The sequence below is a fragment of the Triplophysa dalaica genome, chromosome 20 (assembly GCF_015846415.1).
Source record: "Triplophysa dalaica isolate WHDGS20190420 chromosome 20, ASM1584641v1, whole genome shotgun sequence".
Taxonomy (NCBI): Eukaryota; Metazoa; Chordata; class Actinopteri; order Cypriniformes; family Nemacheilidae; genus Triplophysa; species Triplophysa dalaica.
In genome coordinates, this window is record NC_079561.1 from 18,056,540 (window position 1) to 18,070,333 (window position 13,794).

Consider the following 13,794-nt stretch of genomic DNA (forward strand, 5'->3'; position numbering starts at 1 on the left):
GGACCTAATTAATAATTAGTAATATTCATGACCTAATGTACAGTTAAGAGTCAAATGTCTGTACATGTAGACACCATTAGGATTGTTGTAAAATGTGTTCCCCTTTAGTTAATTTTAAACCCAAATTACACTTGTGTGTCACTGTTTTTTCCTACCTCTAACACACTCCTTTCTTTCTCTCCTAGGCCTTCCATAGCATCCTCCGTCACAGCACTGGTACTGGAAGACCTGGGGTCTGTGGCTGTACTGATCCTGCAAGATCCTTGTTAATAAACATTACAGCAAAATGTTTTCTCACTGGCTGCTCTCAGAATTGGAATACAAGTGAATTAAAGCAAGTAATAACAATAGCACAAAAGAGAATAGAATATATAGTAAAACCTATAAATAGTAGCAGCAGTAATAAGTGTGTTTGTGCATTTGTGTGTACCGACAGATTTTATAATATACTGTATCACATACATTTGTGAATTCAGGTATGCTTAAGTGTTGCTTGTGTGCTGCATGTGTCATGATTCCACTATCATGTCATGTCTATTCTTGTTGTTTGAGTGGAGTCATGGCATAACCTATGGTTTTGTGTGAGATTGAGTGATCTTTCTCGTGTCTCGTCATTGTTCCCTACATCTCGTTCCTCGTCAGCCTCTCCTTAGTGCTAATCCCCAGCACCTGTTGCTCGTTATGATCCTGTGTTTGTCTCCTATAAAGAGTCCTCATGTTTCTTTGTCCTGTGCTCGTGCATTGTTTGCTGTATGCTGTCCATGTCCATGTCCATGTCCATGTCCATGTCCATGTCCATGTCCATGTCCATGTCCATGTCCATGTCCATGTCCATGTCCATGTCCATGTCCATGTCCATGTCCATGTCCATGTCCATGTCCATGTCCATGTCCATGTCCATGTCCATGTCCATGTCCATGTCCATGTCCATGTCCATGTCCATGTCCATGTCCATGTCCATGTCCATGTCCATGTCCATGTCCATGTCCATGTACCTGTTGTTACCTTGCTCCTGTTCCCTGTATAGTAAGTGTCAGTTTAGTGTTTGTTCCAAGTGTTTGTTTTCTTAGTTTTAGTTTAGTAAGTCAGTGTCCTTGTTTGTTGTTAAAGTATATATATTCCTGTATTGTTTTCCCCCATCGTGGGTTTTTGTTTTGCCTGTCTTGTTTTGTTGTGTTTATCTGTTAATAAACATCCCTGTCACATCTACCGTCCGTGTCTTCCTGCAATTGGGTTCTCACGCCATGTCTCACATTGAGAATCATGACAGCATGTGCAGCTGCGGATTGGCCATCTGGCAATCGCCATTTAAAAATGGTCCCGGGCCCTCTGGGTGTTTTCCAGATCATTAGCAGACATCTCACAGACGTAAGTTACCTGTGCTGGGTTGTGATTGTGAATATATCTTATGTACATTGGGCGTCATTCATGAAACATTCGTAAATATATGAGTAAATTCCGATTTATTTGCACATAAAACAGAACTTCCTGAAATCTTACTTCGTAAACGTCAGATTTGATAGTAAAATTTGTATATGTTAATGAATTACAATCACTCGTAAACAGAGAGCGCATGCACGCTCATTCACAATTAGCATAATCCCCGCCCTATAATTTACAGCTACGCAACTTTAGTTAAGTTTTGTTTAAATGTAGAGTTATAGTGACATATATACAAAGCACGAGTTACACCAATCAGTCACATTGCTAACTGTTGCCACAAAATGTTATATGATACAAGCATTGCATGTGGTTCATCGTTAGTATCACTACACCTTTCTTTACCTTTGGCATAGTTGTACCTAATGCTTCACCTTGGCTCACCTGTGCAGGACATGTGACTAATAAAGAGTAGAGTTCTTGGCTGTTCTAGTGTAGTGAGATAATCATTTAAAAGTTGTTCAGGTTTCTGTAGCATGTTTTCCTTCTTGGTCAAATTCATATGTAAAATATGAAGAATTTTTAAGAGTACATGCAGTATATTAATTTTCCTGCTCCTAGAAAATAAATCAGTGCCTAAATCCTGACTGAACATTCACAGGTCATATTTAAACTCTATCACTATTTATGTTTATGTTATAATAGATGTATTTGTAGGAAGAGACTAATAGACATTTACCTTATCACATTAATGTCAAGAAAGAGTTAACAGATAAGGGTAAGTTTGACACTCCCTCTCCGTAAGTGTCTCCACCCACTTCCTCTAGTACATAAAGAACAAAGCATTTGTGTTGGTTGAATGTGTTGCAATGGGGACTGTTCTGATGAATGTAGACCCAAACTCAGTGTTCCTGGCTTTGGTTCTGGGTTTGATATTTCTGGTTTTGTTTGAAATCTTGAGGATCCATGTTTCCAGAGGCAGAACTCCGCCTGGACCCAGACCTTTCCCTTTTTTGGGAACTCTACCATATTTCATAAAGGACCCAATGGGATCTGCCAGATCAGTGAGTCTTTACTATATTCCTGGTTGGTTTCTTACATCTAATTCACCTCCTGAAAATTTATTTTAAATTTGACAACATAAACTGTATGCATGTATTCAGAATGTGCACAAACATCAGTGTAGTTTAGACTTTAAATCTTATTTCAGATCCATCAGTATGGGGAGATGGCCACCGTGTACATTGGAAGACAACAGGGGATAGTCTTGAACACACTCCAGCTCACCAAAGAAGCTCTGGTCCAGGAGGGTTCAACTTTTTCTGGAAGACCAGCCTTACCTCTTATAGACTGGATAACTAATGGACTTGGTCAGTAACATTTTGTTTGGTTGTTTCGGACATGTGGTTATAATACTGTTGCATAAGATCTGAGTTAAAAGAAATGACTCAAGACATATGGGGAAGAAAATTGAATCCCCTTCATGCACTTAAACGTTCTGTCTTTCTCAGGTATTATAATGGTCACATTTGGTCACTCCTGGAGGCAGCAGAGAAGGTTTGCTCTGCACACGCTCAGGAACTTTGGCCTTGGGAAGAAATCTGTGGAAGAACGGGTTTCAGAAGAAGGCCGTTACCTGGTTGCTGAGATGCTCAAAGAAGGTGTGGAGATTCTCTTGAATGTATGGGTGTAAACTTGTATTTCCTGGCTTTCAAATGTCACAAAGCTTCAAGCAGACACTATCATATTTGACATATTTCACTTGCATTGGTTATAATAGTGCTTTCAGATACACTTGCACTTTTTTGTTGAAGGAACAACATTTGACCCCAAACATGTCATACAGAATGCAGTTTCCAATATAATCTGTTCCATCGTGTTTGGAGATCGCTTCGACTATGATAACAAACGCTTCGCTTACCTGCTGAAAGTCCTCAATGAAAACTTCATATTGACAGGCTCAGCTGGAGCACAGGTATTGTCAGAAAAGTTTGGTGATGTGAATCATTATTAAAAATGAAATTATCTTGTGTCAGACTTTGGATAATGTGAGACTTCCTCAAAATCAGGATCTCTCTCTGCTTTAGATGTTCAACTTGGTTCCCAGCATCAAGCACTTTCCTGGACCGCATCAGAAGATGCTTCAGAATACCAATGAGTTACTGGGTTTCATTCGTGAGGAAGTTAATGAACACAGACAAACTTTGGATCCAGAAAACCCACGAGACTTCATTGATGCCTACCTGCTGGAGATTGACAAAGTGAGAAACACCTGACCACTCAAATCAGACCTTTCATGAAACCCAGACCAGATTTAGGTTACTATCTTTAATTATTTTCCTTTTCTAAGAATCTTAAATTAACCCAACATTGTTTTTTTACCTGCTTTAGCAAAAGTCCCAGGAGGACTCCACATTTCATGAACAGAACATGTTCATGTCGACCGCTGACCTTTTCTTGGCTGGAACGGACACAACGGCGACCACCATCAGATGGGGACTTATCTTCTTGATGGAAAACCCAGAAGTACAAGGTGATATGAGTTGACATTATCAAAAGTAATTCTTATGAGGGTTATGGACTTCAAATTAAATTGCAATTCACAATAAAACATTAACGGGCACAAATGTATAGTACATATTAACACATTTTCTTCAATTCTGATTAGAAGTATAACCTCTCAAATCTTTACCTGAAGCTTCAAATCTTTGTTCATGATATACCTCTTGCAAAGACCATTTGATGATGTCACGGAGTAGAGCTGCCCTTCCCCCTTGATGTCATGATTCTTATATTTAGCTTATGTCATCTTTTGTCACAGAGCGATGTCATGAGGAGATTGTTCAGGTGTTGGGTTATGACGGTCAGCCCAGCATGGATGATCGTGACAAACTTCCATACACACAGGCAACTGTTCATGAGATTCAGCGCTGTGCTAACATTGTACCTTTTGGTGTCGTTCATGCAACCACACAGCCGACCAAACTAAGAGGATACAATATTCCCAAGGTAATGAATGAATGATTGAAAGAATTTAGGTGAGTAACTAATGTATTGTTTGAAGTATACATTAACATTAACCTTTGTGCCAAAATGCTATCTGGACTTTGTGAGATTCATTCATAGACCTTAATAGTGATAGACCAGGTATATTCAGATACGCAGTTTCTTTTGTAGGGAACCATGATCATGACAAACTTAACACGGATTTTCAGTGATGAGAAGCACTGGAAGAGTCCGGACACTTTCAACCCTGAGAATTTCTTAGACGAGAACAGACATTTCTATAAACCTGAGGCGTTTATCCCTTTCTCACTCGGTGAGTCATGTGCTTGTGGTAGTGACAGATTTGATCATAAGCAGAAGTTATTAGACTGATATTGATTGGACGTCTGTGTTTAATCTTCAGGTCCGAGGGTCTGTCCTGGTGAAACCCTGGCGAGGACGGAGCTCTTTCTTTATATCGTCACTCTACTACAGCGGATTCATTTCTCCTGGCCTCCAAACTCAGAGTGTCCAGACATGGATGGAATCATGGGTGTAGTGCGATTCCCTCATCCCTTCAAAATTGTCTGCCGTAGTAGAGATGCCAAATACTGACCGTCAGCTCGATTACAGTTAAAAAAAATAAAAACTTAACACACCAGTAAGACCATTCCAGGTCACGGAAAGCTGTTATTAGGTCATTCAGAGAACTGTCTGCAGCAACATTCAATGAATTTCATTTGGTGCGCAAAATCTGCAGATATGTCTTGTTAAAATTTGTGAAGTTTTCAGACAAGATATATTTTGTATTTACTTTGTCAAGAATACTTTGGTGTTGAGATATTATAAATTTTTGTATTCTGCTGTAATCAGGATTTTTTTTTAATTGAAAGTCCAAAAAATTTAAACTGTGTAATCAAAAATGTATCTTTATATATTAATAACCAATAACATTAAAGAGTAACAACACATTTACATTTTTACTAAAAATAACTTTCTAAAACAAGAAAGGTTCTTTATGGAACCATTCAGCCAAACATTGGTATGCTATGGCATGGTATCCTACACCTTTTTTTTAAGAATGTATACAATCTAAAAATGTTGGGTTATTTCAACCCATCAATGGGTCAAATATGGACAAACCCACTGCTGGGTTCAATTAACCCACGAATGATTTATAGTCGACCCAACAATAGATTAAAACAATCTAACATAGCTTAATTTATAACCCAACATTTGGGTTTTTCCATTTTTGACCCAATGTGGGGGATGAAATAACCCAACTCTTCTTGTTTGTGGTGTCAGGCTCTGTGTTTTTTTATCATTGTTTTGTGTTTCCTGTTTCTCAAAAAAGCCCAGAAACATGCTTATCTATTTCTCAATTTTTTGAGAGATGTAGTTGTTTTAATAAACTGTTTAACCAAAAATCACATGTAGACGTAGGTTAGTTTGGTGTAGCATTAGGAAAACCATGACCCATGAACAAAGCATGATTTACAAATCTCAGTCACAAGCAGAATATGAATTCCCCCTAGCACAAAATGTAGGATGTAAACAAGTAATTCATGAGGTTGAATCAAGTAGTTTTTCAAAATGCTTTCGTTCTTTACCTTTGACATAGTTGTCCCTAACTTTCACCAAATTTCTGCACCTTTAAAGATCATGTGACTAATAAAGGATTAGCGATAGAATTGTTTGTAACTTTGGATTGTTCTAAAGTTTAATATTAAAGCAACACTATGGAACATTTGCTCACGAGTGCCCGCCTTGTGGTTGATAAGCACAATTGACGCTTCGCAAAGCCCGCCCCCTTTTACTATGGTTGACATCAGCCAATGCACACCCATTGCACATTGCACATGTGCATAGAGCAACACGTATGCAGTACAGATCCGTCATGATCCATTGTGCTTCCAGACAAACTACGTTTGTAGCACGCTAGTGTTCCGCATCTTCTGTGTGGTTCAGTCAACAATGGGTAACAATGGGTATATGTTTAATTCTCTGTTTTATGTTTAGTGCAAGTGGTTGACAGATGTATACAGACAGTATATAACAGGATCCACCATAAACTTCCATGGTGTATCCAAATAAAAAAACATGACTTTGACTTGTGTTTAGGACAACACAGAATACAATTATAAACCTTTTCAGGACTATACACAATAGCTGAAAAAAATGAATATTTAAATAATATTTTATATGTAGTTTGATGTTAGGATGGTACTTCAAAACACTTGATGCTTACGTGAAGTCATATTTGTCATGATTCTGCATGCTTTCTTGGTTGTAGGATCATGACAGAGCCTCATGTTTTGTGTGGAGAGAGGCATGTTATTGTTGATTTTGACATAACATGTGCTCCCCCGCTCTCGTCTTTGGCACCGCCCCTCTCAATTCCTCGTTTAGCCTTCTATAAGTGTTTCATCCCAGAGACCTGTCCCTTGTTAATTATCCTTTGTTAATCTTCCTATTTAATGCCCATGTGTTTGCTGCCCTGTGCTTCTTTGTTGCTCTACTTAATAAGTAACACAAAATAACACATTGCAAACTTAGCTTGTATGCGCGTCTTGTATGCACATCTTTGTTAACCTTCATGTCTCCAGAGGCCGAACTTCCACCTGGACCCAGACCTCTACCATTTCTGGGAACTTTACTAGATTCTATAATGGACCCAATGGGATCTGCCAGATCAGTGAGTCTTCACTTTTTTCCCTACATTTAATTCTTGTCCTGAAATTTGACGATTCATTTCACCACAGATATGTGTTTAGGATTCTGTAACATAAATAAATGAACACTAATTTTGGACATGAGAAATAACATGTAAGCAGTTTAACACACATTTTTTACTTAAACTTTTCCACTTTGAGTGGAGATCTGAAAAGAAAACAGTGTATGATGATGCACTAGTGTCCCCTGTAGTGGTTGATTTGGAACTACACCAAAACACCAAGTGTGGTTTCTTATGATCAGATCCATCAGTACTGGGAGATGGCCACCTTGTACATTGGAAGACAACCAGCGATAATCTTAAATACACTCGAGATCACCAAAGAAGCTCTGGTCCAGGACGCCGCAGCTTTTTCTGGAAGACCAACATTACCTGTTATAGACTGGATAACCAATGGACTCGGTGAGTAACACACTGTTCAGATGTCTCAGGCATTTGAAGTTAAGACAACATTGTGTGAGCTAAACATTTAGCAGAATATGCAATGGGCTGGGGGCACGGTGGCTTAGTGGTTCGCATGTTCGCCTCACACCTCCAGAGTTGGGGGTTTGATTCCTGCTTCCGACTTGTGTGTGTGGAGTTTGCATGTTCTCCCCATGCCTCAGGGGTTTCCTCTGGGTACTCCGGTTTCCTCCGGAGTCTTTCCTCCCCTTTCGGTAGTTCGGATAAGCGGTAGAAAATGGATGGATGGATGCTATGGGCTAGTGCTTTTGTTAATACAAAGATAGTGAGTATGGACAGACATTGGACTTCTTTTATTGTAACTTTCATTATTTATTTCATGGGGGACTAGACAGCGAACATCTACTCAACAGCACTTGAATGTTCTCCATTCTTCCCAGGTATAATATTGGTAAATGGTCACTCCTGGAGGCAGCAGAGAAGATTTGCTCTCCAGACGCTCAGGAACTTTGGGCTTGGTAAGAAATCTGCAGAAGATCGTGTTATAGAAGAAGGCCGTTACCTGGTTGATGAGATGCTCAAAGAAGGTGTGGCGATGTGTTTTGTCTATTTAATCTTGTCTCGGAAATTCGTTACACCACAACATTCAATGTAATTTCTAAAGTTGGTATTGCGTATGGTGTAAGACAAACAAAAAAACATGTTGACATTTTGATATCTTACTCATGTCTGTATCAAACAGTGTTGTGCAAGTTATTTCCAAACTGTAATAAATTACAGATGACTTGTTACTGTTATTTAAAAGTAATCCCTTACCTTACAATATTACTGTCTCAGATGAGTCTCAGTTACATGACTCCTGCATTACTTTTGAGTTTCTTTCCCCAACACAATTACAGAAGTAGAACTTAACATTCTAAGAAAATGTCTTTGTATTTTCAAAATACAAAACATTTTTTATTCCAATCAACCTCCTAATTAAACTGCTGATTTTTTAATTAACTAGGCTGTACAAAAATATACTATGAATAAATGCATTTAAATACAAAATAGGCCTACTGTTACAAATTAATAGTATTTTGTATTTCAAATGGATTTATTTGAAACACGACAATCTAATAAGGAGGTTGATAGGTAAAAATTATTTTAGTTTGAAAATACAAAAATACTAAGATTAAACATATTTAAATTAAAAAAAAATGCAAAGGTATTTAAATACCATATAGTCCCATCCCATCACTGAACTAGATTATATACAATTCTAGCTAGTCTTCATGTAAATGTTACCTTACCTTGTCATTGCTGCTGGTCACAGGGATCTTGCTAACTAACTTCCTGAAAGCAGCCCAATGACCCCTCAAATCCCACCCAAAGGGAATGAAAACCAGCCCAATGGTTTTCTGGTGTCAAATCAAAGTTAAGAACAGCCAAAAGACGTTTCTATTGTTGTATTTGCTTATCTGAATGGTTTCCTAGGTATTGTATATATGTTTTATTCTGTTGAACTCAAAAGATGTTTTGGGGGATTTAGGAAAGCAAAATCATCTGGGTCACCTTTGACTACCATTATGATCTTTTCTGCTATGATAGTCAATGATGCCAAAGAATTTTCAGTTTCGAACATTCTACCAAATATATTTGTGTTCAACCGAAAAAAGACATTTATACAGGTTTGGAACAACTAGAGGGTGAGTAATCCATGACAGAATTTTCATTTTTGGGTTGGGTGTCCCTTTAAAAAAGATCCCTTGTGGGCGAGAAACGTGTTTTCTGTTGGTAAGACAAGCAAAAACTTGCTCAAGAAATAAGCATGGTTAAATGTATTGCATATGTATAATGTGTACACGAATGTCAATGTTTTAGTTGTTCTAGACTGCGTACAGCTCTGCTCAAACGTGATATTTGCAGCCTGAAGAATCAAGTGTTGTACACTCACGAGTGATTTATTTCATTGTGCAACGTGACATGCACCTGACGACACATTTGTAAAAACATAATTCGGATGCATTGTCTAATACCACCACTATATTTTTCTCTTTGGTTGAGCTGAGCTCCCGCGTCCCTCCCTGTACTGTAGCCCGCCTTTCAGACACGTTCCCCACACTTTTGAGAACGGGCCGATCCTGGAGTGTCAGGTATTCAGTTTGAATACACATTAAGAATCTCATCAGTTAACATTTATCCTTAGAATATAAATAAATAAGGGGGGCACGGTGGCTTAGTGGTTAGCACGTTCGCCTCTCACCTGCAGGGTTGGGGGTTCGATTCCCGTTTCCGACTTGTGTGTGTGGAGTTTGCATGTTCTCCCCGTGCCTCGGGGGTTTCCTCCGGGTACTCTGGTTTCCTCCCCTGGTCCAAAGACATGTATGGTAGGTTGATTGGCATCTCTGGAAAAATTGTCCGTAGGGTGTGAGTGCGTGAGTGAATGAGTGAGTGTGTGTGCCCTGCGATGGGTTGGCACTCCATCCAGGGTGTATCCTGCCTTGATGCCCGATGACTCCTGAGATAGGCGCAGGCTCCCTGTGACCCGAGGTAGTTCGGATAAGCGGTAGAAAATGGAATGGAATATAAATAAAATTTTTGGCAGCCGCAGTACATTATCAAAGTAGCACAAAAACCTGCAACCTGCAGCTCCATAATTTTTCCCGCAGCTGCATTTTCAAAATAGCCCAATTGTGTGGAAAAGCGGGACCATAGCAACACTAGCGCTAGGTTTAAAGCTTACCGGACTTTTAGAGATACCCCTCGCTGCAGCCTGTAGCGCGGTGACGTCATACATGTTGACGTCATGCAGGCTTTTGCGCGCATGCGCATTAACGTGATGTGGTCAAAAACATAACACACATGTTACTGCACATGTGTGTCCTGTTTACCTTACGAGGTGATGTTTTCACGTATTTTTATGTCATGAACGTGTAAACTCAGACATCGGATATTATGTCGGAGATCAATGCATTCTTGTCAATACCGCGGCATCGGGGCATATTAAAGATAGCCAAAACGATTTGATTTGAATGTATTAAAAAAGTAAACAAAAATACTTTATTCATGTCATTTCGTGCTGTAAAACGTTTACTTCTGGATTTGAGTTCGGGAATTCCCGAAATCCGAGTTGTCTTGAACAATTCGTTAATATAGTAGGCCTGAGTGCGTCTTGGGCAAGGCAAGACAATGCAAGTTTATTTATATAGCACATTTTATACACAAGGGCAATTCAAAGTGCTTTACATAAAATGATTGACAAAGAGAAATAAGACGTTTCTTTAAAATGCCAATTATTTAAGATCACAAATGAGATTTAAAGAAAGAAGGAAACAGCAATAAAATTGAGAAAAAGAGAAGAACAACAGAAAAATAAATTTGAAATAGAGGTGCAGTTGATGTAAAGCAGCAGTACTCAGGTTGTAAATGCACAGCTAATCAATACTAATTATAAAAGCGTTTAAAAAAATGTAAAACCTCTGATATTTTCAAGCCATTATTTGTTTAAGAACTCTTTTTTATACAGATTAAAAATAAACCATGCCATTTCAAATGTGAACACGTATCCCAAAATGTTATAACGTTTTTTAATAACATCCTCTGTGACTATGACTAAGACAGAACAGTTGTAAAAATCCGTGAAAAGAATGAAAAGAATGAAAAGACACAATTGTAAAGACGCCATAAATATGCTCAATCACTTAGTGACATTGAAATCGAATCCATCCCCGTGTTGTTTGAACATGTTCGCGTACACAGAAATATGCAATTTAAAGGCATGCAGTACGTCACTTAAGTGCCTGACGTAGAAATGCATGACGTCACCGCACTACAGTCTGCAGCGGTGACTAATTGACTTTTATATCAGACACGGAAATCATGCCAGCCAGAGGGAGACCAATGAGACCACGCGTCTATTCACGAAGAGGATGCTAGAATTTACTTGCGGGATTTTGGAATTGTTTATGTCTCGCAGGCGAAAAGTTTTTGTAATGCAAGCGTTAATGAACATGTAACGAATAAAATATTACTGAAAATTTATTAGTAATGTCTTACAATACTGCGTTACAGCAAAACGTAATATGTTACTGTAATACATTACTTTTGTAATGGATTACTCCCAACACTGGTATCAAACATCTCATTCACATCACATACTTTTCATATTTTTTGAAGGAACAGCATTTGACCCCCAACATGTCATACAGAATGCAACATCCAACATAATCTGTTCCACCGTGTTTGGCGATCGATTCGAATACGACAACAAGCGCTTTGCATATCTGCTGAAAATCCTCAATGAGAACTTCATGCTGACAGGGTCACCTTTAGGAGAGGTAATTTCTGATTCTTTTGGTGTATTTTTGTATAATTATTTTTCTCATTCTACTGTTATATAAACTGATAAACAAAATAAATAAATGAAAATAAATAAGAAATACTTGTTCGGACTATATGGTTCATGCTTCCTTTGGATTTTTTACTCAGACGTTCTAAAAAAATGATCAAAGTAATTTGTTATTAAGCCGTAATTAACAACCAACATATTTTTTAGATATTCAACATGGTTCCATTCATCAAGCACTTTCCTGGACCGCACCAGAAGATCCTTCAGAACGCCAATGAGTTACTGGATTTTATTCGTGAGGAAGTTGAAGAACACAGACAAACTTTGGATCCAGAAAACCTGCGAGACTTCATTGATGCCTATCTGCTGGAGATTGACAAAGTATGCATCTTTGAATTTGTATACCAGATCTATTATAGCCTAAAAACCTTGTTTTATTTACCTGCTTTAGCAAAAGTCCCATGAGGACTCAACATTTCATGAAGAGAACATGTTAATGTCGACCGCTGACCTTTTCTTGGCTGGAACGGACACAACGGCGACCATCATCAGATGGGGACTTATCTTCTTAATGGAAAACCCAGAAGTACAAGGTGATTTTAAAATCCCGAAAATGTTTGGTTTGTTTAGAAGTTCAATGCAGGTAAATTCTACTGTTATGATGTCATGATTCTTCTTTTAAGTTTATGCCATATTTTAAAAATCTTTTGTCACAGAGCGATGTCATGAGGAGATTGTTCAGGTGTTGGGTTATGACCATCTGCCCAGCATAGATGATCGTGACAAACTTCCATACACATACACCACTGTTTATGAGATTCAGCGCTGTGTTAACATTGTACCTTTTGGTGTCGTTCATGCAGCCACACAACCAACTAAACTAAGAGGATACGATATTCCCAAGGTAACGAAGGAATGACAAATTATGTTAATATGATGGACTGATAGAAGGATTTGTCAACAGGACTGTTACCTAGACTTTGTAAGATCACTCTATACATTGCTCCTCATATGTTCAGGCACATATACACATCTTTTTTTAGGGAATTATGATCTCGACAAACTTAACAAGAATTTTCACCGATGAGACGTACAGGAAGAGTCCGGACACTTTCAACCCTGAGAATTTCTTGGATGAGAACGGACATTTCAATAAACCTGAGGCGTTTATTGCTTTATCAGTCGGTGAGTAATGTGATTGTGATTATGACAGATTTGATCCTAAGCAGAAGTTATTAGAGTGATGTTGATTGGGTGTCTGTGTTTATTCTTTAGGTCCGAGGGTCTGTCTTGGAGAGACCTTGGCAAAGACGGAGCTCTTCATTTTCATCACGTCTCTACTACCACGGATTCATTTCTCCTGGCCACCGAACTCAAAGCATCTAGACATGGATGGAATTGTGGGTTAGGTGAGATTTCCTCATCCCTTCAAAACCATCTGCCGTAGTAGAGATGCAAACGACTGACCGTCAGTGACCCTACAGACAGATAAATGAACAGCTTAAGTACAGTAAAACTCAATAAGATGAGTCTAGCTCACTTAAACGAGTTGTGTATAGGGAAAGCAGTTGTCAGGTCATTCAAAGAACTGTCTACAGCAATGTTTAGATAATTTCAGCTGGTGCTCAGAATCTACAGAAACATATTGTTTAAAAACCTAAATGTGATATGTGATTTATTCCCTAAGAAGGATGTGATTTGTCGTTCTTTTATATTGTGACATTTTAAAACTTAATCGTATGATTTGTGCTGGGTAGTAAAGAATATGTGACCCTGGACAGCACAGGAATATTTCTTAAAATGGCTACATTATATTGCATAAATGCATAAGGTACTAATAGGCTATATGCTTACCAATCAATTAAACAGTGTCCACAAAAGCTATTTGTGCCAGCTAAAACAATAAGAGCTGGTGGCGCCTGAGATGGCTTTGGAGGCACTGCGCGTTATTCCGGAGATGCGT

At 38.5% G+C, this 13,794-nt stretch overlaps 2 protein-coding genes across 2 annotated transcripts; both read left to right on the forward strand.

Annotated features, from left to right (window-relative positions):
* The first annotated feature begins 2,249 nt into the window (after positions 1-2,249).
* Positions 2,250-5,336, forward strand: LOC130409832 (cytochrome P450 2B4-like). Its single transcript, XM_056734063.1, has 9 exons — positions 2,250-2,444; positions 2,591-2,750; positions 2,892-3,041; positions 3,195-3,355; positions 3,468-3,641; positions 3,772-3,913; positions 4,202-4,389; positions 4,558-4,699; positions 4,790-5,336. The coding sequence occupies exons 1-9, from the start codon at positions 2,250-2,252 to the stop codon at positions 4,978-4,980; spliced, it is 1,503 nt and encodes a 500-aa protein (XP_056590041.1). The 3' UTR covers positions 4,981-5,336.
* A 1,654-nt stretch (positions 5,337-6,990) lies between these two features.
* LOC130409302 (cytochrome P450 2B4-like) lies at positions 6,991-13,240 on the forward strand. The gene is made up of 9 exons (XM_056733209.1): positions 6,991-7,060; positions 7,342-7,501; positions 7,942-8,088; positions 11,660-11,820; positions 12,039-12,212; positions 12,283-12,424; positions 12,548-12,735; positions 12,875-13,016; positions 13,107-13,240. The coding sequence occupies exons 1-9, from the start codon at positions 7,034-7,036 to the stop codon at positions 13,238-13,240; spliced, it is 1,275 nt and encodes a 424-aa protein (XP_056589187.1). The 5' UTR covers positions 6,991-7,033.
* The last annotated feature ends 554 nt before the right edge of the window (positions 13,241-13,794 follow it).